Genomic DNA, 27,356 nt, shown 5'->3' with positions numbered 1-27,356 from the left:
TCAATTGTTAAAAATTATTGGGGTAGCTTTCTATTGTAGGTCATGTTGATTCTATTGCCTAGGTAAGATTACTTTAAAAAATTTTTTTTGCACTTTTCTGTAAATTAAGAGAATATGGAGCCATAAAATGGCAAGGTATTTAGTTTTAGACTAAAATTGGGCATTGTCATTGATTTCAAAGAAGGTATAAACTAGCAGACTTACAGCTTAATTCTTCTTTGGACTGGTCCTTGACAGCAGTTCTTTTTTAGACTGATTATAAACTATTCAGATATAGGTCAAAATAAAAGTTTTCAAAGCCAAATATAGTATCTTTTGGACTAATATATTTTTTCATCATATGCCACTAGTATGTGTATTAGCATAATGATAATCTAGTATATATTGCATTAAAAATAAAAAGGCAGTGCTGGGTGAGCTCTTCTGTTACCCTTTTGTTCCTACATTTCTAAGAGCTTTTTGTAGCCATTAGGTCCTTCAGGTTAGTTTAACTTCATTAACCAGTTGTTTAAAGTTGATAGGTCATGATGAAAATGCATTTAAGGCCAGTGGTGGTAAGATGTTCCAGATCTTTTTATCCCTTAAACACAAGCTTTGTCTGAATGGTAATTACATGTTTCAAATGCTGTTACACGAATATCAAAATGTGATGTGTCAGAAATAAAGGGATATTTTAAAAGGTAGATGTTTGAAAATTCTTTAGTCTTAATGTATATGTTGAATAATATACTCTAAAAATAAGTGTGCAATTTGCTAGTACTGCAGTACAGTAATTAGCAGTAAGTATGTCTCCTCTTTGTATCCCAGCTATGTCCCATTTACTTGTAAGTGTAATCCTTTCAAGTTCACTTACTGTTTTACCCCCACCTAATCTAACTTCGTATAGAAGACTTCACTTGTGTAGAGAGAGTATTGTACGTATTTTTATCTTTGTAGTGAATTGCATGTGCTAATTGTAACCACAACTATTGTTTTTATGTTGACATAACTCTAAATGTTACCGTAAATGTTCTCCTATATATCAGCTCTAATCCTTTAAGTTTAAGAAATAAATTCTTGTTCAGATTTTTTGTGTGTTACTACTGTTTGCTTTCATTACGTACAATAGTTGAGGTAACAGTATCACTACTGGTGTTGGGTCTCGATTGAAACTACATATATTACGAGGGTTCCATGGCTTTTCAAATGCTCATCGAGCATAATGGAATAGGATTTAGAAGAACATTGATAACACTATCTTCACCTTCGTAACATATAGAATGGACTTAGAGATGGCAAATTCATGTACTTGTGTTCCAGATTTATTTACTAAGATGAGTTCTGGAATCCTAGCGTTGTAGCTCCCAGTGGATTTTTTCCTACTGTGTTGACAAGGGGCCAACCAAGTACAGAAGTGCTATGCCATCTTGTGGCCTGTCTGTGCCCGCACTCTAGAGTCTCATCTTTGTCACAGTGAGGCATGAAGCCCATTGATACACAGCACTTCACTCATACCCCTGAGGTTGCTGAGTGTATGAAACTAAACAGTTCCACCTGGAAGAAATCTGAACTACTAGATCTGCTCATCTTCACATTGTGATTTTTCCTAAAATACGCAGGGAGTCAAAAATGAATCCACAAACCAGACACGTTAACCTTCCCTTCACATAAGCTAAAGGTTGTAGAAATAATACCTTGGCTTTGGGCCATGTGTTCCTTTGAAAGCTATTTGGTTATGGCTCTTAGGCTCCGCCTGACATCTTTGTGGTCCCTCTTGTTTTACCCAAATTTATATTATGGATTCAGTCCATCCCTTTTCCGAAAAGATCACAGAGCTCCCTCAGAGCATTCTGTTTCCGTCGCCCAGAGGCAGAGGAACGGTTTTAACTTTCAGTTTAAACTTCTTTCTTTTTAAAGTAATATAAATGATTCCTTCCATGCTTTCAAAATACAAACATAAAACTGAGTACAGTACAACAAACTGCTGATATGTACGTGTTTAAGTCTGATGCTTTGGCTAGTGAATAGAAGAGTAAGAGGAAAGGAGAAGTGAGGTAGAAAAAGAAGTGCGGGGAAGCAGAGGGAAGCGCCGACCACTGTCCCAGGTAAGTAGCTCACGTTCCTGTCGCTACTCACTTAGGTCGTCTCCCGGCTTACCTAAAAAGACCTTAGGCTACTTGGTTCCTCAACAGCTTAAAACACTTCTATCTCCCAGGAGGAATAAAACCTGCCTTTAAATTCAGTGTTCATATATTTTTACAGTAATTTCTCTCCCAACTGCTAAAGGTTTTAAAGAGATGGGAAGGCATAGCTTAGTTTTAGAAATCTGGATATTCAAAACCTGATTCTTTTACATTTCCTTGACTATGGTATGTCATTTTGTATATAGGAAAGTATAAGTAGAACTGTCTTTTATCATTCTTGAACATTTTTTAGTAAGAATTATACCCCCTTACATGGTTCTTACGCACTTTATGAAATTGGAATCTTACTGGGATAACATGGTGAGATACATAGTGGGCATTCTCACACAAAAATAAAAGTGAGGGGGAAACCAAATTCAGATCAAAGGTTTCTGACTCCAGCTGCCTCATCATCACGGCCATGGGCAGTCCTTTCAAGCCAGAGTAGCCCGAGTAATAACAAGCGGTCAGAAATACTTTGTCTCCCACAACACTTGCTCAAACACCTTTTAACTCAGTGCAGGCCCCCTTTGCTAGAACAACTGTAATGATGGGTCCAAGATACAACTAGTAAGTACACATCTGGATTCTGTCCCTACAGGAAGTTGTTTCCAGTTTTGGCGATAGCCAGAAAAGGCCTGGACTAACTAGCGATCGCTTTAAAATGAATTAATATAAATTTCTCTGGAATTGGTTCTATATACTTCCAGGAAAGGGATCATGCTTTTAAATGAATGACCTAAGAGAGAATAAGTATAAAGATACTCAAAGACACTGAGATTCTGACAAAACAATTCTGCACAAGCATTCAAAGAAGGAAAGGGCAACCACTTTTGGCTCCAGGTCAAAGTGGATTTTGCCTGTTGTTCAGTCTAGACTTACACATACTTGGGTTACCCAGCAGCGTCAGAGCCTAGGAAAGGACCTCTGAGAAGTCTAAGTTCTAGTTTTAAAATTGTGACTAGAAATGTTCATGTTTCTGGGGTGCAGGGTTGTTCCCTGCATGTCCAAGATGTTTCTGAGCACCTACTGGGGGCCACATGTTGGTGCTGGGTGTATAAAGGTAAACAAGTACCATCTACTTTGAGTCATTAAATCCTTAAAAACTCTTACGTGGCAAATACCAGAACCATTTACAGACTCAGGCTCAGAGAGCTTGAACCACCTGGATCATAATGGTTGACAAATAGCATAATGAGGTTCCAACTCTAACCTGACTCCAAAGCCCATGTGTGCCGACGCTGTGTGTACCAACTGTCCCCAACTACTTGTGACAAAAACCTTGATGATTGGGATGCCTGAGACCAGCTTGTACAGGAATGCGCTTCTGTTTCCCAGACTTTGCTAACTTTCCAAGTTTCTCTACCCCTCATCCTCCCTGCCTCCGTACCACCATCTAGTCTCATCAAGCTTCCCTTCCGCAACGACTCCCTTCAAAGTGTCCTGAGCCTTGAACCCGGATCAGTGTGTCTTAATCTGGATCCCTGTTTATGCCCTCATCTGAATTAGCTGTGAAGCCTTCCCTCCACCCCTCTCCCCCGCAGCACGTCCATTTGCTCTAACCACATATAGTAACACCTAAAAGGGAGGTAAATGTGTCCTTTCCTGAGCAGAATGCATTTGAACACAACTCCTACAGTCTCATTCTTTGACCAAAGAAAAGATCCTCTAATGGTGGAATCTGGCCCATTGCAGCCGGTAACAAAAGGATCTAGGGGCAGGACACCTTTTCTGAGTGCTCACATCACACTCCTCCTGCCCAGGTGGTTCTGCCACATGTCCCCAGTCGGCTGCCAAGTGCACGTACCCATCTCAGCCTGTCTACCTCTGGGGCTGCTCCTTCAATGTGGCTTTCAGCTGCCCCCGCCCAGCTCCTGCCCGTCCACTAGGGGGCAGCACTAGCAACATAAAGGGCCTGCTGCTGTCCAGCTACTCTGGCTGTACTGCCCACATTTCCTTTTCCAGCTCCATCCTCTTTCCTGGTCCTGCTGTGCCTCTCTTTCCAGCCTCATAGCCTCCTCTCCAGATATAGACTCTTTAGTCCCTGGAACCTACCATGTTTCTTCTTACCTCCCAGCCTTACACATACTATTTCCTCCCCTAAAATATTCTGGCAAAATTCCTTGTTTAGCTGGAAAATTCTTAGCTACTCACCAAGAATAGACTCAAACAGATCGTCCTGGGTGACACCTTCCATTCACCTCCCCTCCCCACCCCCTTTTTTTAAGAGTTAAGGCCTTCTGTATCCTGAAACCAAACAAATGGCCAGTGTCTGTCTCTCGCTGCCTAGGAGCTGAACCCCCTGGAAGCAGGTTCCCCACCTTATTCATTTCCGAGTCCCTGGCACCTAGCACAGTGCTTGGTGTGTGTGTATGTGTGTGTGTGTGTGCGTGTGTGTGTGTCAAATCTTTCTTATAGCAAGAGATGTGTGGCTGAACATGAGGTCTGACAATTAAGTTCACGAAATTGTTGCAACGCTGTTGCTAACCTTTTTTGATATCAGAGGGATTATTCATGATGAATTTGTACCAACTACACAAACAGTCAACCAAGTTTACTATTTGGAAGTGCTGTAAAGGCTGCATGAAAAAGTTAGACGACCTGAACTTTTCGCCAACAATCCATGGCTCTTGCATCACGACAATGTACCAGCTCACACGGCATTATCTGTGAGGGAGTTTTTAGCCAGTAAACAAATAACTGTATTGGAACACCCTCCCTACACACCTGACCTGGCCCGCAGTGATTTATTTCTTTACCCCGAAGATAAAGGAAATATTGAAGGGAAGACATTTTGATGACATTCAGGACATCAAGGGTAATATGATGACAGCTCTGATGGCCATTCCAGAAAAAGAGTTCCATAACTGCTTTAAAGGGTGGAGTAGGCACTGGAGTCGGTCGGTGCATAGCTTCCCAAGGGGAGTATTTCAAAGGTGACTATAGTGATATTCAGCAATGAGGTTTGTAGCACTTTTTCTAGGATGAGTTCTCGAACTTAATTGTCAGACCTCGTAGACAGAACAGATTTTTAAATTTTTTAATAAATTCTTTGATTTTTAGCATGTGTCTCAGGTTTCATTTTGCCCAGTCACATAGCACCATGGACAGTCAGAAATTTGCCCTCTTCTACACTTCCAACATGAAAGGATTTCCTGATTCCCATCCCCACCTCACACCCACCCTCACAAAGGGCAAAAGCTTTTTTAAAGCAACATATACACTCAGTGAGTCAAGAAACAATAATTCAAAAAAAAATTAAAGCCAGGATTGACCCTAAGATCATTTTGTTCAATCTTATGCTGCAGACAAGAAAATGAGCAGACAGTGAACTTTCCGACACCATCAGAGGAAAAAACTCGATTGGTCAGGAGGAGGTTATAATAGAAAAAGGAGACAGTCCTGCCCTCAGAAGCGATGGTCTGGAAAGGAAGATGAAATAAACTCAAAAGAACATGTCAGAAAAGGCAAATAGATACAGGCCATGCAAACCAGAGTTACTTCTGGGCTTAAGTATAAGGCAGCCCCAAATATATGGATCCCCCAATTTCTCAACAAGAAAACCCTAAAGAAAAATTTTGGGACAACTTGAATGTATAAACTTTAGAGACATTGATTAAATAGTCAGCTGTCTACCTGTAGTATATATTCTAAATCAGACTATATAGAATCCAGGAACATAGAATATTGATGTTTTATCACTCAGACCTTATGAAATAATTCTATTCAAATCTTCGTATGCCCTTGGACAACAGGGTTTCTCCTGGTTATCACCAGATTCCCATTTTGAATCGGCACAGTTTTCCAGAGCTCGTCCCTGTCACTTCCATCTAGTTGTTTGAGACACAGAGTGATGACACTGTCATTAGAAACAGTATTCCAGGCCCTAAGTATCCACTTGTATAATAGTAACAGTTTCCCCCCGATTATCTTAGAAGTGTGTATGTATCATCTTTGTAACATAATTTCTTATCATTGTCCTTTTTAAATGGGTCTTTAAAAAGTCGTATACTATGAAATCTAATATATTTAATATTGAGATGATACCACAGAAGGAATTACTAAATCTTTGTTTTTTGCCTTGGCTCCTTTTTTGGCAATTCTTCTGGTGGTCGCCACATGCCTCCCAAACTAGCACGATTGAGGTCTTTTTGGCGAATGCGTCCTTCCCAAACATTTTTATTTTTATTTTCAAAGTAATCAAGAGAGAACATGCAATATGAGAAACTTCGTAAGGAATTACAATTAGGGGACTTTTCAGGGAAATGATTTTGGGGAAAACACTCATTTTATATTCATCAGGCATGCCTTCCTGGAAGAAAATAATTTTCTGTGGAATTTTGAAGAAGTGACGGGCATGACCTGGTGAAAAGAAGAGGGACCAGAGTGTGACAACTGTTCTCAAACTAATGTTGCCTCGGTTTTCTGGATCAGATTAAACTATATACACTTTTGTCATGAGATTTAAATTTCAGAATTGAGCAAAACAATTTTTGTGGACCTCTCTGAGCAACACCCAGACATTACCTGCCCTGCTTCTAGCCTTGCCCAAAAGTGTGGTTTCCTCGAGTAATCACGGATCCATCCCCCAGCTGTCATATTTCCATTACTCTCTGCATGACCACAGTCAGATTGATCTGCAATCCATATTCAAGTGCTGAGGGGCAGAAGGAGGGGGCAAGAGGGGAGATGGTCTCTCATGAGAGACACAGGAAAGCCTGAGGTGACATCTAATCCTAGGCCTCTGACCTCAATTGAGGAAGGTTCAAGGCACACATGCAATAGCAACATTTTTACTCAATTTTAGGCAACAGGGAGCAGGTTTCTCTCTTCTCCAATAGAATTATGAAAAGCAAGCCAGTCCCATTTCCAGACAAGGAGGCTTTGTGCGAATAATTCTGCAGGTACCAGATTCTCTCCTGATCCCATGATAATCGAAGTGTCCTGATTTGATGATGTCACAGGGCCTCCCCAGGGCCTCCCATAGCAGAGTGAAGTGGGTAGGACAGACAGGAGCTTGGTGACAAGACTGGGATGAGGATGAGGCCAGCACTGAAGGAGGCACTGAGTGTGCACGTGTGACCCTGGGGTGAGCAGGTGCTTCCCTAGGCCCCACCCTGCGTGGGGATGGTGTAGCCGACTCGGGCCTGGGCTTTCTATCATCACATGAGATTAGCAGCAGGTCGGTTCTCCAGCTTGGCAAATGCGATGACTCTGAGAAAATTATTCTAGCACTTGAGTGAGGATTAAACAGAATAAAGCCTGGGATGGCAAACTGATACGGAGAGTGTCTCTGATGCTGATGAAGACTGAAGGGAGTTTAGACCAAGGGAAAATAGGAAGGTAAAGACAGCTCATGAGATATTTCACAGGCCACCTTGCCAATCAGGAAAGAGGGAAAGGAGGTTTATCTGGGTAAATAAGTCAGGGATGCAAATGAGAGGTGACCCTACTTTTGAAGCTAACTTGGATAACATGTCCAAGGAGGGACAGACTCCAGACAATGAGGGAAGCCTGAGGCTCTAGGTCCCTGGCCTATAACACCAGGTCCCATCTCTCCTCTTTTGCACTGGCAAGTTTCAATCCTGGGGAGGTCAGTTTATTGATTTCAGGGGCTCATGCCCATGCCATGCCTCTGCCTGAGCCTACAAGCGAGGGAGCATGTGGCCACATCAAGGGAGGGTTTCCAGGGTGTGACTATAAAGGGAACTTCACAAGTATGTCTCCAGGCAACCACTAATGGCAAAGAGCTGAGACATAGCTGTTCCTCTTTTAAGACAATTAGTCAATACCCCTGCCCAATCAATATCTGCCTTCATCCGTCCTTCCTGTATTCCAGCATCAACTGCCTACACTCCCCCAGAATATTGCCATGCCATGACCGGGCCTCATCTGAGCTTCTGTTTGTGGACAGCATCAAGGAAGATGGCACTCAGAGGAGGTAGGAAAATGTGGGACTACGGCCACAGACACTCCCCAGGTTCTCAGTAACAGCTCGGTTCACATACCACATAAGTTCAATCCTCCCCAATTACACAGATAGACACACACAGAAATTAACAAACAATGCAAGGTTACCCATTAGGAAAAGTATGGGCTTCAGAGGCGGACAAACCTCACTCACCTTCTGGGACTCTCGTTTACCTCACCTGTAATAACAACAACAATAATAATCATATACCAACAAATTGGACAACCTGAGGGAAATGGATAAATTCCTAAAAACATACAACCTACTAAGACTGAATCATAAAGAAATAGAAAATCTGGACAATTACTAGTATGGAGATGGAATCAGTAATCAAAACCCTCCCAACAAACAAAAATCCAGAACCAGATGGCTTCACTAGGGAATTCTACCAAACATTCAAAGAATTAATACCAATTCTTTGCAAACTCTTCCACAAAATTAAAGAGGCTAGAACACCCCTAATTTTACGAGGGCAGCATAACTCTGAAATCAAAACCAGACAAGGACGCTAGAAGAAAATTACAGGCCATTATCCCTGATGAAGAGAGATGCAAAAATTCTCAACAAAATATTGGCTCACTGACTTCAACAATACATTAAAAGGATCATATACCATGATCAAGTGGGAAGTGGGATTTAGTCCAGAGATGCATGTGTGGTTCAACATACGCAAATCAATATGATACACCACATTAACAAATGAAAGATAAAAAATCATATGATCATCTCAACAGACACAGAAAAATTATTTGACAAAATTCAACATCCTTTTATGATAAAAACTCTCAAAGTGGGTAGAGGGATCATACTTCAATATAATAAAGGCCATATATGACAAACCCACAGCAAACATCATACTCAATGGTGAAAAGCTAAAAGCTTTTTCTCCAAGATCAGAAACAAGACAAGGAGGCCCACTCTTGCCACTTTTATTCAACATAGCATTGGAAGTTCCAGTCAGAGCAGTTGACAAGAAAAAGTCATCCAAATAAGAAAGCAAGAAATGAAACTGTCACTATTTGCAGATGACATATTATATATAGACTAGTGTAAAGATTACACACACACACACACACACACACACACACTTGTTAGAAATAATCAATGAATTCAGTAAAGTTGCTGGATTCAAAATCAATTTACAAAACCTGTAGTGTTTCTATACACTAACAACAAACTATCAGAAAGAGAAGAAAAAATCCCATTTACAATTGCATCAAAAAGAATAAAATACTTAGAAATAATTTAGCTAAGGAGGTGAAAGACCTGTACATTGAAAAACTATAAGACATTAATGAAAGAAATTGGAGACACAAATAAATGGAAAGATATTTCATGCTCATCAATTGATAGGATTAATATTGTTAAAATGTCCATAACTACCCAAAGCAATGTACATATTCAATGCAATCTCTATCAAATTCCAATGGCATTTTTCATAGAAATAGAACAAATTTCTAGAGAACCACAAAATACCCCAAATAGCCAAAGTAATCATTAGAACAAAACTAGAGGCATCAACCCCTGATTTCAAACTATATTACAAAGCTGTGGTAATCAAAACTGTATGTTATTGGCATAAAGATAAATACACAGATCAATGGAACAGAATAGAGAGGCCAGAAATAAACCCACACATATATGGTCAACTAATTTATGACAAAGAATCCAAGAATATACAATGGGGAAATGCCAGTTTCTTCAATAAACAGTTTTGGGAAAACTGGACAGCCAAATGTAAAAGAATGAAACTGGGCCACTATTTTACACCATACAGAAAAATAAACTCAAAAATGGATTAAAGTCTGAACATAATACCTGAAACTATTAAACTCCTAAACTAAATTCATGTGAGCTCCTGATCACTCTGCAAAACACTGAAATTAATTGTGAAGATGGAGAGAGGCATTAAGTCTATTAAAAACACGGCTTTCTCAGAGAGCCCTGAATTTTACTGAACCCTGGTTCCATCACTTTCACATGTTATGACGTTGGGCAATATCTTCTTATTAACACTACATTTTTATTTATTTATTTATTTATTTGTAATGAGAGTAATAGTTGAACCTAGCTCACAGAGTTGCTGTGAGGCTTAAATGAAATAAGATGCATAAAACTTTTAGCATAGTGACTGGTCCATAGTTAAGTACTCAGTAAATGGCATTTAATGTTAGTAAAATTATATGGAAAGTAGGAATAAAGAACACAGAACCTGGATTTCTAAGTTTTTCTTTAATATATCTCAGGAAGACTGAATATCAGTTGAAGAACAGACGACAGATGGGAGTTTTGATTATCGGGAGGTAGGAAAGATTCCACCATAGTTGTACCAAATGTTATCTTACAAGGAGTTCAACAGGCAGAGAAGGACAAGGGAGTATCTCCTGCCTGTGCACAAACTCCCCCAGGTTGCCTTAAGAATGCCATTCCGGTACAGCCAGGCGGTGAGGGCCATGGCAGAAGCCTGGGCTGGAGACGCTGACGGAAAGTCAGTGCCACTTAAGTCAACTAAGCAGGAATATACCTTAAACCATTAAAAGACCACTTTGCCTTCAAGGGGGAGAAATACTTGGGTGTGAAAACAGAGGCCAGGAGAGCAGTGGGGAGGCTGTTGCTGTAGTGCAGGGAGAGCTATAAAGGCTGGAACTATGTCAGGAAGACACAGAGAAAGGAATGGACAGCAAAGGGTGGTAACGAGGTAGGGTCATCAGTCCATGATCTATTCCAGCTGCTTTACCGAGTGGAAGAGGAAAGGCAGCCGAAGCAGGAAGAGACTACTGGGGGCGTCCACGTTCAATTGGCTTCAGAAATGTGTGCATCGCACGTGAACAGACGAGTCCGGAACGGAAACGATAGCTGGGCTAGAGGCAAAGGCTTCAGAATCACAAGTACAGGTGGTACCGTTTTTCTCAGTTTTCCTACAAAGAAGGTATCAGTAATTGTTTTTCAAGATCTGAAGAATACCGAGTGAGAGGAAAAACCGTAAGATATGCTGAGGCAGGGCCCTCAGGCCTGAAGCAAACAACCCATGTGGCCTCTGAGTTCCCTGACCACAAAATTTCCAGAGAACTTCCTTTCCTCTGAGTCCCCTCAGCCACACAAGCCTTCCTCACACCCTGAATTTGACTCTCCACACTTCAGCACCTCCAAGTCACTAAGGCTGCATCGCACTCTCCAAACGCCCCCTGCTCCCAACTCTCTCTGATAGTTTCACTGGAAAACCTTGCCTTCACTAAGGCCTCTATTTCAATAACCAACACCCTCCCCCCTTCTCAGTGTGGTCTGCTTTCACCCTCACCAAAACTCAGCAAGTACCCGTCCTCCCCTCTGTCATACTCATCTGGAAGTCCCTGCCCTGGAGAAACCTCATTGCCTACCTCTCCTCCACACCGAATGTTTCGGGCAGACCAGCCTGGTGACTGATCAACCTCGAATGTAAAACGACTCCTTCATCACTGCAAGAACTGTTGTTTAAATTTTCTTCACTTCTCAAAACATCCTTTGCCATTTATTCTCTTGTAGGATGAGCCTGCCCCCCATTCAAAATACTATGACAATTTTTCAAAACAAAACAATAAGCAGATCTGTTATTCCCTGGGCACTGCCTCTGTGCCAAGCACTGTGTTCAGCTCAGAACAGTCATTACTTCATTTACTCTCCCTTTCAGCGTGTGCCGTGACTCTACTGTGTTTCCCTGAAAATAGACCAGGTCTTATATTCATTTTTGCTCCAAAAGACACATCAGGGCATATTTTCAGGGGATGTCTTATTTTTTCATGTACAACAATCTACATTTATTCAAATATAGTCATGTCATCTTCTTCTGGAACATCGTCATAATGTACTAAATGAGTCCATCTGGCTGATGATCTTAATTGGGGCTTATTTTCGGGGTAGGTCTTATTTTTGGGGAAACGTGGTATTATTTCTCCCCTTTTCATAGACGAAGAAACTGAAGCTTAGGGAGTCAGAGGAGCTCATGCAAGGCCACAGGTGTGCAAGCAGCAAAGCTGGCGCTGGAAGCAGGTCCCACTACAATGCTCAGGCTCCAAGCCACCCAGCTGTACCCTAAAAACAGGAGCCTGCCCCTCAGACGGCCACCAGGGGAATATTAAATAACACAACGTTTGAAAACACACAAAGCATAGTACCTGGTGCATGTTAAATAAACACGTGCTCTGCAATTTTAGTTGCTAAATTTGGCAGCCCTCCCAGAGTACCTCCCGTCCTTCGTCCTTCTAGCATCTGGAGTTTTGTTTCCTGCTGCGGGGCGGGGGGGGGGGGGGGGGGGGGCAGGTTTCCTGGGCCTCCACACACAGAGTCAAAAGTGCCTGGAAGTTAAATGCCTGGGAGGGAAGCACTTAACAATGACGGAGGGCCCAGGCCCCTTACCTTGGCTGGGACACACTCTGGGGCCCCAGTCACTTACCTCCATCGTCCCTGGCTGAATCAGTCTGGGCTGCTTTCCAAGCACTTGGTCTGAAATCCCACCCGATTTGGCTTCTGCTTCCTTCACTCCTTTACCAGATTCTCCTGGGAACAAGTCCATAATAAATTAGTTAACACCTGAATTTGTGTCTTAGGTTTTGGGAAACTAACCTCAGACACCATCCCTCTACCACCTGCACAGACGCAGCACTCAGTACTCTGACATTATGGGCCTGTAGTGAGAGTGGGAGATGTGCAAGGAGGGGCCCAGGTGATGTCGGAGGCAGACTCACCTAAAGGGTCAGACTCGCTCCCCTGGACCCCGTTTTCCAAACTCAGCAAAGACCCATGGAGATTCCCTGTCTGTGCATCCCACTTAACAGCCAGGCTCCACTGGACTGTGGGCTGGGTCCTGTCAGCCCTGCGAGTACTGCCCTGCTTCTCTGCCCACAACGGGATCTGACTCCTGAGCCTTCCACCTGGAACCACCCTGCCTCCGAGGAAACAGCACTGCCTTCTTCTGCTCCATGTTCCCTTTTAAAGATATTGGCCTTCACAACGGTTCCCAATTAGATGCCAGCAGGGGTTTTCAGTTATGCACTCAGCCAGAGATATTCTATATCCTAGCATAAGAGGTACAGTATCCAAGCCAGTGAGTTTTTCAGGGACCAAGGAGGGGCAGGGGGACTCAAAGATGATATTTGGACAGTAGGAGCCTTTCATTTTGTTGTTTTGGAGTTGCTCTCTTTAGAAATTTTTGTTTTTGGAGGGGGGTGTTTTTTTGGTGTTTTTTGTTTTTTTCCTTGTGTTTTGTTTTTTTGGCAGGGGGCATATAGCAAAGGGACTGCTATCTGGGGAAGAGAGAGAAGTGTGAACTATAATGGAAAATATTTCTTTGAGTTCAAGAGACACTGCCTTTGGATGAAGCACTCTCCCTTTGGTTAAAAGTATAAAATGTTCTTGGAAACCAACCCATGAGATTGGAATTGTCAGCCTAGAAGGCTGTTGTTATCTTACCATCAGGAAATCAATACCAGCAAGCCTGCCCTTTTTCCTAGAACTCATACTTTTTTTCCTGGAAGACAACATAGGCTGACTAATAAGTCATGTATTGGGAGGGGCTGGACTTACATGCTGACTCTTACAGAAAAAACATTCAGCTCAACATCTAAGTAAATACTTATTTATTTGGAAAGGCCACTGGAAGTGCTTTCCATCCTTTGGGTTGTTTCTTAGGAAAAAAGATTTGGAGCAAAGAAGCTCGGAGGTGTGTAAGTATTACGTTGTGGTTTTGAGCAACCAGCACCCTGGCACCCACAAACTGGGGTGTGCTTTTATAGAATGCTGAGCCTGCACTGTCCTAAATGTCATGTTAACACTTTGGAATTATGAACTGAGACGGAAGTTCATTTGGACCTGGCCCCACATGCCCTTTCTCCTTTCACAGGGCCTTGCTTTTGTGGTTTTGATGGGACAGGGCTCTCACAGGCACAGCCAGCCGAGGGCAGCCCCCAGGTCTGCTCTCTGAGGCTTCTGTCTGGGAGCCAGCCTGTCTGGAAGATGATGTGCCCTGGTCAGCTCTCTGCCCCGTAGGAGGGGGGGCCTATCCCTGCAGAGCAAGGCCTGTGGGAGTCCAACCGGGCTTCTGACCTAGTGTGTCTAATTCTGGGGTGACCATTAGCTAGCCCACTGGGCCAAACATCGGACCAGGGCCGCCAGGCAACTTCGTTAGCAATAAGAGGACATCTTGATCTCAGCGTGGGCTTGGTTACTATCTGGCTCCCACTGGACTCTCGTCTCAGACAAGGCTAGTCCATGGTCCAAAAACAGTGAGAAGTAGACAAACGCTGCACCTCAGGAGAAAGTTAACAGATGGAGAGCAAGGCTTAGATTGAGGCCTTACTGATGTGCTTCAGGTTTCAGGCTGAGCTTAGCCCCAGTGAGCAGGGAGACATATTTGGGTACTTCAGAGGCTAGTCTGCTCCCCTCCCAAAACTGTCTTCTCTGAAGTGCTTGCTTTCTATACCTCTAGAAAGTGCTAGCAATGAAATTGTCTCACTACCAAAAAAGTAAAAATGAAAGAAGGAAAAGTTCAGCTCCCTGGAGAAGCTGCTGCACAGAATGTGGAACACTCAGCACTCACAGGCTGGTCTGTGGAGTCAGCGGGCTGTCAGACAGAGATGGAAATCGAGGAGCACCTTTTGTTCTCTTCTAAGATGAAAGTGACCTGAGCATGTCTAGAAGTGGAGGGGAAGGAGTCGCTCGAGAGGGAAAAGCTGAAAGTACAGGAGAGGCAGCAGCTGGATGGACACGAGCAGGGCTGTCTCCACCTCTGAGACTCCCTAGAAGTCTGGCCGGAAGAGGAGAAGAGAGACCAGCTGGTGGCACATCCTCCATGAAGTGGGGACCACGTCATCTGCTAAGAGCCAGTGAGGGGATACTCCAAAGGAACTTGAAGAGCTGGAAGGAATTTGAAAATGCTGCCCTGAGGAATGAAATAGGAAGACAGTGAGAGCTCAGGGGTGAGTCCCAAGTGCATCCTTGGTGGGAGGTGTGTGGCAGGATTCCCTACATCTGATTCCTGGTCACGCGTAGCTCTTCTGGGTTTTCCACAGTCACGAGATTCCCTGATCTCTAACAAAGTGGACAGTTACATTTTGAAGTCTCATTTTTAACATCTAAGCAGGTACAGCTTTAAAAGGGAAGCACAGACTATACACAATAGCTAAGACATGGAAACAACCGAAATGCCCATCGGTAGATGACTGGATTAAGAAACTGTGGTACATTTATACAATGGAGTATTACGCAGCCATAAAGAAGAAAAAATCCTACCATTTGCAACAACATGGATGGACCTAGAGAACATTATGTTAAGTGAAATAACTCAGACAGAGAAAGATAAGTACCATATGATCTCACTTATATGCGGAACTAAAGAAAAGAATAAGTGAATAAACTAATCAGAAACAGTTTTGGAGACAAAGAGGAAAAACTGAGGGTTGCTAGATGGGCGGGGGGGGTGGGGGTAAGGAGGAAGGTGAGGGGATTAGAAAACAATCAGTAACCACAAGATGGCCAAGGGGTTTTGAAAATTCATCTGGGGAACGTAATTTAGTGGTTACCAGAGGGTAAGGGGGTTGGGGGGTGGGAGATGAGGGTAAGGGGGATCAAATATATGGTGATGGAAGGAGAACTGACTCTGGGTGGTGAACACACAATGTAATTTATAGATGATGTGATACAGAATTGTACACCTGAAATCTATGTAATTTTACTAACAATTGTCACCCCAATAAATTTAAAAAAAAATAAAAAAATAAAAAAATAAAAGGGAAGCACAGAATTACATAAAAATGGTATTACTGCTTTATTATTCAAAAGATCAAAATACAAATGCCTTTATAATAAAGCGTTTTAAAGGCGATTCCCATCACAGTAACCATATTTCCATATTCTACTTTAGAGTACAGGACTTTCATGCACAGGCATTCCATATTGCGTGACGTGTTTGAACAATACACGGGAAAGGTAACATGCTCGACCTACAGAGATGGTTCCCTGGGTTGTCCTCCTCGTTGTGATAATCATTCGGAATATCCTGCATGTCCAGTCTGGTTTGCACATTTTGATTTGTATTTCAAAGTCCAGGTCTCAGGATACATTCCTGGTGTTTCACCTCACACATAGAGTGAAGTTGGGCAGGACAGAGAATTCCATTCCTTCATGTGCAGTCAGCAGTACATGCATCTAGATTCACTCCCAGGATCAACCACCTGAGGCTTGCTGACTGCTGGCTCTGTGCTCTCCTGCAGCTACTCCCCTCGCCTCCCACCCCCTTCTCACCAGCACAGGCAGGCATCTGGGACAGGACGGAGCTCAGTGCTGAGGGTAAAGGTGGCCTCAAGGCTTTTGCAAACATAATGAGGGGCTGTTTGTGCTTCTGAGAAAACTCCCTCCTGACCCCAGTGTCTGGTAAAAGCTGCAGAGGGAGCAAGGACTGCTGATGACCTTTTGTCACACCTTTGTCATACTCTGTTCTTCCTGCCCCCATTCTGTGCAAGACACAGAACACCACACACTTTGATTACAAAGAAGCCTTGTCGCTAATTAACATTTACATAAAATAATTAACAAAGTACATCCGTGTGAAATTTTCTTTTAAACTGCCCTGCAAAACCCACATATTTTAAACAGTCAACCAAATAAGTTCACCAATTGTTCTAAAACCCTGCTGAGTGCCTCTAACTTCTAGCAGCGGGTCTCTTAATGCCCCCGGGAGCTTAGAAGTAAAAGCTTCTGTAATGTCAACAGGCAGACATGCAGAGAGAAAAATACACAATGATTAGCTTCACAATGATTTAAGCAGCACAGATAGCTACGAAGTTTCATTACCCCCATAAATGAACAAAATCCGGTTACAGCAGTAAACACCTGATTATCAGTGGAAAAGGACAAAGGATGTCTCAGACATCTCTGGTTTTACTGCAAATGAGCTTAGCCTTTTGGGGGGCAGTTTTGCAATATGTGATAATAACTGTAAAACTCTGATCCAGGAAATCCACCTTTGGGAAGAGCCCCAAGGAATTAGGACAAAGATGAGAAAAGAAAATTTTGTACAAAACTGTTTATCTAAGTTGCTCTCTGTATGAGGAGGACATTGAAAACAATCCTATCAACTCAGGGTGCCTCAGCAAACCACAATATACAGGCACGCTGTGGAGTTCTGAGTGGCCATTCAAAATGCTACCATTATAAACAATGTTCATGCATGGGATTTTATATGTGAAATAAGTGAAACACAATAAAAATAAAATGTAACTTGCAATTCGATGGAAATGTATATAAATACACACAGATCATAGCCGTAATAAATTGAAAATGGCATAAGTAATTGCTATTTCGAAGTTTTGCAAAGTTGAGTCCAAAACAAATTTTAAACTTACCAAAAAAAATAAATAATAAAACAGAGGGACACCTAGAGCCATCTATCTATGGATGCTGACTCACCCACGGAACGTGCTGTGCGTCCAGGACAGAGGTTAATTCAGCCAGGATTTCTCAACCTCACACTACTGGCAATTTGGGACAAATAATTCTTTGTCTGGGGGGCTGTTATGTGTCTTGTAGGCTAATCACCAGTATTGCTGGTTTCTACCCATTGGATGCCAGCTAATTCAATGTTAAAACACTTCGTGGGCCACCACAGTGCAGTAAGAGCCTCATGTCTGTGGGTTACACAGGGGACAGCAAACTGTTTTGGTAAAGGGCCAGATGGTGAACATTTGGGGCTTTGTAGGAGAGAAACCCTCCGTCACAACTACTCAGTTCTGCCTTTGTGGGGGACAGCAGTGATAGATGATGTGTAAACTGTGGGCTGTGGTCCGATTAAGCTTCATTTATAGACACTGAAATTGGAATTCCATAGAATTTTCACATGTCTTTAAACATTATTCTCCCTTTGATTTTGTTTTTTTGGCTCATGGGCGCTACAAAACAGGGCCCAGATTTGGCCCGAGGGCCGATTTGCTGAACCCTTGGCTGGAGCTCGGCTGCAGCAGCAGAAGTAACTAAGGACGGCTGGAAAGGGGGACAGATTCCCTTGACACAGTCAGCAGGCAGACAGGCTTTCCCCACACAGCGGGAGGCAGCAGCAGTTCACTGGGATCCATGCTGAGAAAGGAGCCTCTCCTTTCTCACCTCTCCCCATCTCCTGCCTCTTTCAAAAGCCCCCTGCATAATGTTTTTACTGTTTTACTGCTGCCTCCTGAGAAACCAGAATGAAGGTATCACCTTTTTTAATCCACAGACTGGAGTCTCTGCTGCTCTTTTAAATTTTATGATATTGTTGTAAAAAAAAACAAAACAGGCCATCCATAGGGCACTCACGTAGCTGTTTGCATAGTTCCCAGAGCCCCAGAAAACTTACGGGAATTTTATCAGTTTGTAATTATCTTGCAAAAACACAAGTTTTCCTGTTTGTGTCCTCTGATGGCTCTTTGACAGTAACAGAAAGAATGCAGATGGCCTTCTCCGGCCACAGACGCAACCCAGGATGCCAGGAATGGGGACAGTTCGTGACTCGATCCCAGGAGAGGAAGGTCACCAGTGACTTCTGAGCCTTTAGGCTTGTGTCCTGTGAATCTGCTCTAAAGAGCAGTGTGTGGCTGCTGAACGAGCTTCTGAGTTCCTGGGAAAACTGCTCCTCTTACTGGCAGGAAACGCTGACTCCTGTGAAGCTACTTCTGTCCATCCCTCTAGAACAAAACAGAGCCCCAGTTTCCCAGCCCTCAAAGACAGCAAAGTAAATATGGAAAATGATCAAAGGAGGCTGATGGGAAGAGGGAAAAAATAAATGAAAAAAAGGAAGAGTTAAAAAGATGAGAAGCTGCTGGGTGTGGTGGGGAAAAAGCAGAAGACGGGAGGCAGGAAGGAAAGCGAGAAAAGGGAAGAAGAAATGAAACAGGAAGGGCCAGGAGTGTGGCACTCACAAACCATCCGTCAGAAGACACGGCAGGCTTTAATGAAAGATTAAGGGAAGGAGAGCAGAGGGTAACAGCTTCATCTCTGAAACCCACTCACAGGAGCCTTTGGGACCCCTTCTTCCTGCCAAGCCATCACATTCTTGGATTTTAGCTTCAAAAGCCTCATCCAGGTGTGAGACAGACAAGATTAGCACACATTCCAGGCACTCCCTCCCCCACCACCCACCTCATACAGAATTTGAGAAGATCCCTCAGCTGCAGGTAGGCAGAGGGTCAGAGGAAAGAGAAGAACAGTGTGGGCACAAGGCTAGAACCTCTCTATAAGTTCACAAATCCAACAGCAGCAGTGGAAAGGGCCCATCTGGAACTCTGGGGGACACAATCTCATAGAAGTGCCCAAGTCACAACAGTGGGCCGGTGGATATCAGGGTAGGGAGCTCAACACAGCCGGGAACCAGTGTGTACCTTCTGTTTGGTCCCTTTCTACTCCCAAGACAAAGGGGCCGTTCCCCAGTGCCCTGCCCCAGGCCTTCCTCTTTCCTTGATTTATCAGTAGTCACTGTTCTATAAACTAGGAGTGAAGAATTCATGGGGGATGGGGGTGCTGCAGACGAGGGAGAGCAGCCCCACCTGTGTGTGCCCACGGTCAGGATGCAGCCGTCACCAAATTGGGCTGTAGTTACTTCAAAGTGTCAGGGGCCTGGGCTCGAAATTTTAGTTATAGGAAAGTAAAGCAATGTTTTTGCACAGTAGAGCTGGTGGCCTGTGAAGTTCATGCCTGTTATACAAGTACTGACTTCTCAACCTCTCCTAGAAAAAGCTACCATCAGCCTTTCTGGCGTGGCACCTTGGCCATCCATCACTCATTGCCTGGCCTCTCCCATCTCATCAGGTTCTCAACAACCTCCCCCAGTGGCCAGATGAGTCACAGCCACACATTAGGAAGGCATCTGACATCACTGTGGTCAGGGTACAAGCCCAGTGCCACTCCTAAGTTCCTGGGTCTCAGGCAGCTGAATCCTGCCGTCAGCACTTAGGCTAACGGCTCCACTGATTGTCATAAGCTCTGTGCTCAGCTCAGGCAAAGGCAGGGGAGCTCTGGTGTTGGAGCAGCAAAGTCGCTAATCATTGCATGTTCCCAGGTGCTGCTCAGGTGCTTCTGGGGAATGCCTTTGAAGAGTGTGTTCATTCAGCATTCCTGGGCTCTGAGTCATCGTAAGGTACAAGTATGGAAACCACTGCTGTGTTGGTGCCTTTCTCCTCCAACTTTGGGTACAAGACAGAGGGGCAGATAGGGCCTCCCTCCAGGAACTATTTGCAGGGCTGGGCAACGATCTGGAGAGGGGGTCCGATCTGCTGGCCCAGTTTGCAGTCCATTCCCCAGCACCCTGCGGAGGCCCTCCCTCAGTGCTGCATTTACCAGCAGCCAGTGTGCTATGAACTAGGAGCAAGAGCTCCTAGCGGGTGGGGGTGCTGCTGCGACACTTGAGATTTAATGAGGGTAATGAGGAACCGCAGGCCACTCCACTTCCTGCCATATGTTCATGGAGAAACATAATCTCACGAGTAAGATTTCAGGGTAAGATTTCAGAGTAAGATTTGAGTTCAAAGGGGGAGTCTGGGAGCTCAGAGGAGATCAAGGTGAAGGGAGAGAGGCTCTCCCCTCCCATCAGACTGCCCAAGTGCCACCTAAACAACTGTCCTCTGGCAACGGGGAAAGTCTCTGATGGAACTCTGAAGAGTAGCCCCAGCAAAGGCTGTGACCGTGACCCAATTCATTGGGAAGGCCAGATACATCCACTGCAGGGGGTCCACTGTCCCCCAAGTTAATCAGTCAGAGGCCTCAGTGAGAGTTTGTTATCTGAACAAAAGAAAATAAACTGCTTTTCCTGTGCAAAGCGCGCAGGTTTATCACCATTCCTTATTCTTCTCAGGCAAGTTACATGTCTGTGCTAACCAAGCTCAACTAGCCGTTCAGGGGCATGAGTGATTTTCTCTAACACAAGCAGGATGGGGAGAAGACCAAGGAAGCTCTTCTGTCCAAGTTGTGATATCACGGTCTCTGCAAGAGTCACCCACACTGAGACACAGAGGGATTCCAGCCATGGTGGCATCTAGACTTCTCTCTTGGTTTGGTCTGGAAGTTCTTCAGACATGAGAAATTCTCTGGATACCACCGAATTTTTCAAATATGGAGTTGGTGCGTCTTCCTCACAGAGATAATCTGGCCCTAAGTTTTGAGCAGAATAGACAAGCTCTTCAGCTTCTGAGAAGGTTTCCTCTAGCATTCCAGAATACAGGTGTTGGAATTTTCTGTATGGAATCTCGGTTGAAATGGGGGGCTCCACGAAAGTCTCCTCGGGGGGACAATAAGGCCTGTAGGGGGAGGTCACGTATTCATTCTTTTCCCCCGCCAAAATGTTTTCCTGAGCCTTTCCAGATTCCTCTGTGGAAACCTCTTCTAGAAAATTCTCAAAGTTCACCACCAACTTGTCAATAAAGTCTTTAGGGGCAGAACATAGTTTTAGAATCCTGTCTTCTTCCGTGTTCAGAGACTCATCAAACTCATTCAGATTTAGCTTATCCTGGAAAAGAGAAAGGGACACCCCCAATGGTCACTTGGGGGGCTACATATGATGTAACCAAAAGCTCATGGGGCTTGGGACACCCAATACCCCACCTGTTGACCATCTCCCCATATTCCTCCCAGAAGTGGTGGCCAATCTCCTCTACATGCCCTTCAACAGGAGCTTGGCAAGAGTGGCCCATTTCCTGAGAAAGAACACATTGTACTCAAATAATTTCTTCTTTTAGAGAGCTCAAGGCTATTTTCCACATGACTGTACGCTCACAAAAACCCAGCTGAGATGGGAGCATGAAAATTAGAACTCTTCCAAATGGCAAAAACATAATCATAAAGACAAATGACTTGCCCATGTCACCAGAGATCGAAGGTGGCCCTATGGCAGGGGCAGTTTTGTCTTCGTAAACTTTGTATCACCAGAGCCTACGTAGCCCAGTGCCTGACATACAGTAAGCGACTAGTAAGTGTTTGCTGTAGAGGCCAGACCGACAGATTACTGCGAAAGCATTTTAAACATCAGACAATAGTGCCTATGAGTTCATTTACTCTCTTAATAACTTTTAATAAGTAGGAAAGCAGATCATGTAATATAGGACTGATAAAGGAGAGAGGAAAATAGAAATCAAAATAACAAAAACAAAAATAAATAATAAAAATGTCCATGTTAAAAAGAGACTTCTGAGTTGAAAGAGGGCCAATATTAAAAATTCCTGCATCAAGAAATACTGGAAACAATATTTCAATAGTAAGGATTTAAAGGCAATATTTGATTGGGCTTATTTCTACGTAAGCAAGAAGCTAAACTGTAAAAATTTCAGAACAGTTTCAATTTAAAAACTTATGAAAAAGGAGGTTTCTACATATGATTAATTCACTAAAAAAACCCATTGCCAGTTAGAGTGTGATTATAACTTCCCCAATCTGATAAAAACAAAGTGAGGCAGCCTTCTCCAGTCTCTGGACCATGCACTTCTCCAGTCCATGCACTTCAGCGGCCCCTCAGAGGCTCCAGGTGGTCTCTAGATTAACTTGCTCTTGGCTGTATTTTAAATGACCTCAAATCTTATAGTCAGGCTCTGTTGCTCTCTAACTAGACAGTCAGGTCCTGAAAGGCAGGGCCAGCGTCTTTCTTCCAGGGCATCCTTTGTAGGACCGGTTCCATGCCCAGCACACACTGGGTCCTTGTAAACCTGGTGAAGCCCTTTTCTCTTGTCCAAAGGATGAGGTCAGTGTCATTCCAAGAAGGCTGATTCCATCTGCCAGCCATTCCTGGGGGAGTTTTACTGCTGAGTTTTGTCTGTGGGAACCCTGTACAAGCTCAGCCCTGCACGGCTCCATACCTCCAGCGCCCACGACCACCTCCCACAACCAGCCTGTTCAATGATTTCCTCAACAAAAACAGGAGTGTTTACCTTGAAATCATCTTCCTGCCATGTGGCTATACTGCTTTTAGCAGGGTTGGGGACATCAGGCCAACAGAGGTGCTTCAAATTGCTGATGAAAGATAAGATTTTAAAATAGAAATGAGTCCCAGAAGGATTTGCCTTGGACAATATAGCTGAGCCAAAAGCACGAGGCTTTGCTAAAGAAAACTGTGTGGCTCTCTATGAAATAAGGGCAAGCACCCAGCCTCCTGCCTGAAACTGGGGACGCAAACCGGTGTGTTGGGAGGGTGCTGAAGTTATTATACAAGTCGTCCATGGGATGTGATAGGAAGAGATCTCTCCACACTCAAAGCTGCTAGGCCTTCCCTCCCCATTCTCCACACCTGGCCCCGATGCCAGACACCCAGACCATGACAGAGCCATTTCTTTCAAATTTATTCTTTGGGAACTCTAGTACTCTAAACCTTGTACGCTACACACACTTTAGTGCAGTGATTCTCAAAGCGTTGTCCTACCCAGCGACATCGGCATCGCCTGGGAACTTGTTAGACATGCAAAGTATACAAGGATTTGTGCTGGTGACTTGCTCACAACCTGCATTTGGGAACCGAGGTTGACATGAGCTTGGCCACAACTAAACACAGCTGCTTGGCAGAGACGGCCCACAACTGTGCAACTCTGGGGAGAAAAGTCTACTGGGAAAGGGGCCCTCGACGTAGCATGAGGCTCTCTGGAGAGAGAAAGCACAAGACCTGGAGGACAAGCTTTCTTCCCAAGAGTCGCCAGGGCAGGCAGGACAAATGTCCCTGCCACCAGCCCTCCAACACCGTTCCACAAGCAAGGCACCAGTCTGTGCTGGGCATACGACTGGCCAGCGCTCTAAATTCATGGGTACTTAGCTCCCTGCTCTGCCGAGGAGAGAAGCTCGTGGCCTCGAGACCTTCTGCTACAGCCAGGGAGCCTCTCTAGACATTGAGAGAAAAGACTTTCTCTCCGACGCTGGTCTCAGATACCAAACACAGCAGACAAAGCCGAGGGGCAGCTGGCACTCCCCTGGCCTCAATAGGGCCGAGGCCAGTGCAGGGGGCAATGGGGCGTGAAAGTCCTCTTGTTTGGTCAGAATTCTGATGGGCCACAGTGTATGGCACACAATAAACTCAATAAATATGTACCCAATAATAAATGGACGAACACCTCCTTAATGGTAGAGAACTCTCTTCCACCCATGATGCCTTCCACCCTTTTCCAGGCCTGCTTTTGAGGGCATATACTGTGGGCTCTAAACTCACTTGGGTTTTTTCAGACCATATGCCACCGTCAGGATGATGAGAATAAGTAGGCCTCCTCCAACCAGAGAAGTTATAAGGCAAATCTCAAAGACACCTTTGAGAAAAGGAGAACAAAATTTAGTACCAGGCTTAGCCACTCACTTTTCTGATAAAAATCAAAGATTAACTTTTCTTCCAGTAGCTTCAGCAACACATTCCTTGTTAGTTTTCTTCCAATTCATTCAATTAAAAAAAAAACACAACAAAAACAAACAAACAAACAAAAAACTTGGTGTTTGTGGTTCCCCGTCTAGTTCTCATCTCCCTGAACAATACTGACACACACCAGGTCCGTCCTCCAAGTTTATTCATTCAGTGAATATTTATTGAGCACTTACGATTTGCTGAACACTGTTCAGGGTAATAAAACAAACAGCAATAAACAAGAACTACAAGATCCCTGCTCTCATTGAGCTTGCATTCTAGTAGAAGGATTCAGACAATAAATAACATAAGATTGTTTCTGATAAAACAGCAATAGAGAGTAACCAGGGTAAGATGGGAAGAAGATTAGCAACATTACTTACTAGGGTGGTGAAGGAAGAATTCTTTGAGAAGTGAAATTTGAGCTAACATTAATAATGAGAAGGAACCATCATGCAAAAATATGGGGAAAGCATCCCTGGTAGAAGAAGCAGCACATGCAAAAGCCTTGAAGCTGGAACAAGTGAAGGAACATAAATAGAAGCACAAAGTGGTAGGAGAAAAGGTGAGTAAGGGAGAGATGATGAAAGCTATAGGAAGGAGGTTAGATTTTATGTAAAATACAGCAGAAGCCACTGGTGGGTTGTAAGCAAGGGGTCTAGAGTTTTAAACTCTGGCTGTTATGTGGAGAATAGATTGTAGAGGATCAAAGATAAAAGCAGCGAGATCTATAATCTGTAGACCAAGGGTAAGAAATTTCCAGGCTCTAAAGTAGGCTCTTGCCTTATTTGACCCCTTGAGAAAATTCCATCACAGAAGGCAATTTGTGCCTCGTGTTGTGAAAATACAACATGATTTTGAAAGATTTTAAAGAGCAATATCAACAAGAACTCCAAAAAGGCAATGTTAGTCCATAAAAACAGAATATGCTTTCTACGTAAAAACATATGCTATACTCACATGTTCCAGAATCTTAAAGCTATATCTATTCTTTTGAAAATGTGAAAAGCAAGAAGCTTTCGAGAGTACTGAAAGCGGACTATTTTTAGCTGTTACTGCAAAATTTGGAGATGTTCCTTCACTTTTAATATAAAAGGTTGTTCATTCCTTAATCAGTTTTAATATATCCTTAAAATCAAATCTCTTTTACACAAGGACTAGGAAAAAATTAACATATTTCTCTGTTTCTCCCATTCTCCTTCCTTCTTCTTCATCTCCATCCTCTTCCCCTCTTTAGTATTCCCCATAACCGTCATATTAAACTACATTGTATTTTACATTTTTGTTATATTTATTAAATCTTTTTTGCTCCCTATTATTTATTTTATTTTATTTTATTTTATTTTTTAAGGAGGACGCAGCTCACTGGCCCATGTGGGGATCAAACTGGCAACCTTAGTGTTATTAGCACCATGGTCTCTAATCAACTGAGCTAACCGGCCACCTCCTGCTCCCTACTTTTTAATGTAAAAGCTGATAAGTAGAAGATATTATGTACTTTTTTTGCTCAAAAACTCCACAAATGAGTCAACCAATGTTTTGTTCAACCAATGTTTTCCCTCCAAGGCCCTGCTGTGCAGTAACCTCTGGCATCAGAAACTAGTGACTGTGAACTTGGGGACAGCCTTGTGGCAGGAGCTGGTTTGGGGCTGAGAATGAAGTCGGTATTAACTCGATCCCTCCTCCTCAGGATGACATAGGGCCACCCAGGAGGAAGGAGCAAAATGACCAGGCTTTCAAATTCAGTGTTGCCTTCTCTACCTACTCTCCCCTCACCCGTATGCCTTTCAGGAAGGTCAATGAACCAGAAAGCAGATGGCTCTTCTCACTTAGGTCTGCCCTTCTTTTGGGCTTCCCCCTGCCTTCAGCAAACAGCATCTCTGACTGGACTAAGGGAAATAGCAAGGAGACGTATCCAGGGCTTGAAGGAAATACTCACTAATTGACAATGTCTTGAAGTTTATTCTGGTGCCGTTGGTTCCCCCAGCACGGGTACTGGCCATGACCTGAACAGTGTAAGAGGTCTTTCGTGTCAGGGATTCCAGGCCATACTGCAGGATGCTGGAGTCGACTGTCTTGGCTAAAGGAACAACAGAAGTCAAACACTAAAGTCAAGCCCAGCTGAAATTTGCTTTAGTTGCATTGAAATAAGAGCACTAGAACCTCGACATCTAAGCTTGGCCAACTCATACCCCAATCTTTCTATGCTTACAATTAGCCTAACAAGATGAATCAAAGACCTAAATATAAGAGCTAAGACTATAAACCTCTTAAAAGACAATGCAGGGTAAATCTACATGGCCTTTTGGCAATGGTTTCTTAGACATGACAAAAAACATGCAAACAACAACAACAAAATAGATTAAACTGGACTTAATGAAAATTAAAAGCTTTTGTGCATCAAAAGACACTATCAAGAAAGTGAAAAGACAACTCACAGAATAAGAAAAACATATACGCAAATTATGTATTTGATAAAGAACTTATATGCAGAATATATTTTTATTTATTTATTTTTTAAAATTTATTGGGGTGACAATTGTTAGTAAAATTACATAGATTTCAGGTGTGCAATTCTGTATCACATCATCCATAAATCACACTGTGTGTTCACCACCCAGAGTCAGCTCCCCTTCCATCACCATACATTTGATCTCCCTCACCCTCATCCCCCACCCCCCAACCCCCTTACCCTCTGGTAACCACCAAACCCCCCACCCCTCCCGCCCATCTAGCAACCCTCAGTTTTTCCTCTTTGTCTCCAAAACTGTTTCTGATTAGTTCATTCACTTGCAGAATATATTTTTAAAACTCTTAGAACTCAACAACCAAAAGCCAACCCAATTTAAAAATGGGCAAAGAAATTGAA

The 27,356-nt window shown here is 43.5% G+C and overlaps 1 protein-coding gene across 1 annotated transcript in view; it reads right to left on the bottom strand.

Annotated features, from left to right (window-relative positions):
• Positions 1 to 15,965: 15,965 nt before the first annotated feature.
• IL31RA (interleukin 31 receptor A) overlaps positions 15,966 to 27,356 on the bottom strand; it is a 52,358-nt gene continuing 40,967 nt past the window's right edge. The window contains exons 13-16 of the mRNA XM_033109803.1: positions 26,427 to 26,567; positions 24,305 to 24,398; positions 23,043 to 23,124; positions 15,966 to 21,631 (exon numbers count right to left, since the gene is read on the bottom strand). Of these exons, the coding sequence (XP_032965694.1) occupies positions 21,161 to 21,631; positions 23,043 to 23,124; positions 24,305 to 24,398; positions 26,427 to 26,567 (788 nt within the window). The 3' untranslated portion in view covers positions 15,966 to 21,160. The remainder of the gene's footprint in view (positions 21,632 to 23,042; positions 23,125 to 24,304; positions 24,399 to 26,426; positions 26,568 to 27,356) is intronic.

The sequence above is a fragment of the Rhinolophus ferrumequinum genome, chromosome 7 (genome assembly GCF_004115265.2).
Source record: "Rhinolophus ferrumequinum isolate MPI-CBG mRhiFer1 chromosome 7, mRhiFer1_v1.p, whole genome shotgun sequence".
Taxonomy (NCBI): Eukaryota; Metazoa; Chordata; class Mammalia; order Chiroptera; family Rhinolophidae; genus Rhinolophus; species Rhinolophus ferrumequinum.
This window is presented reverse-complemented; position numbering and strand designations above follow the sequence as displayed.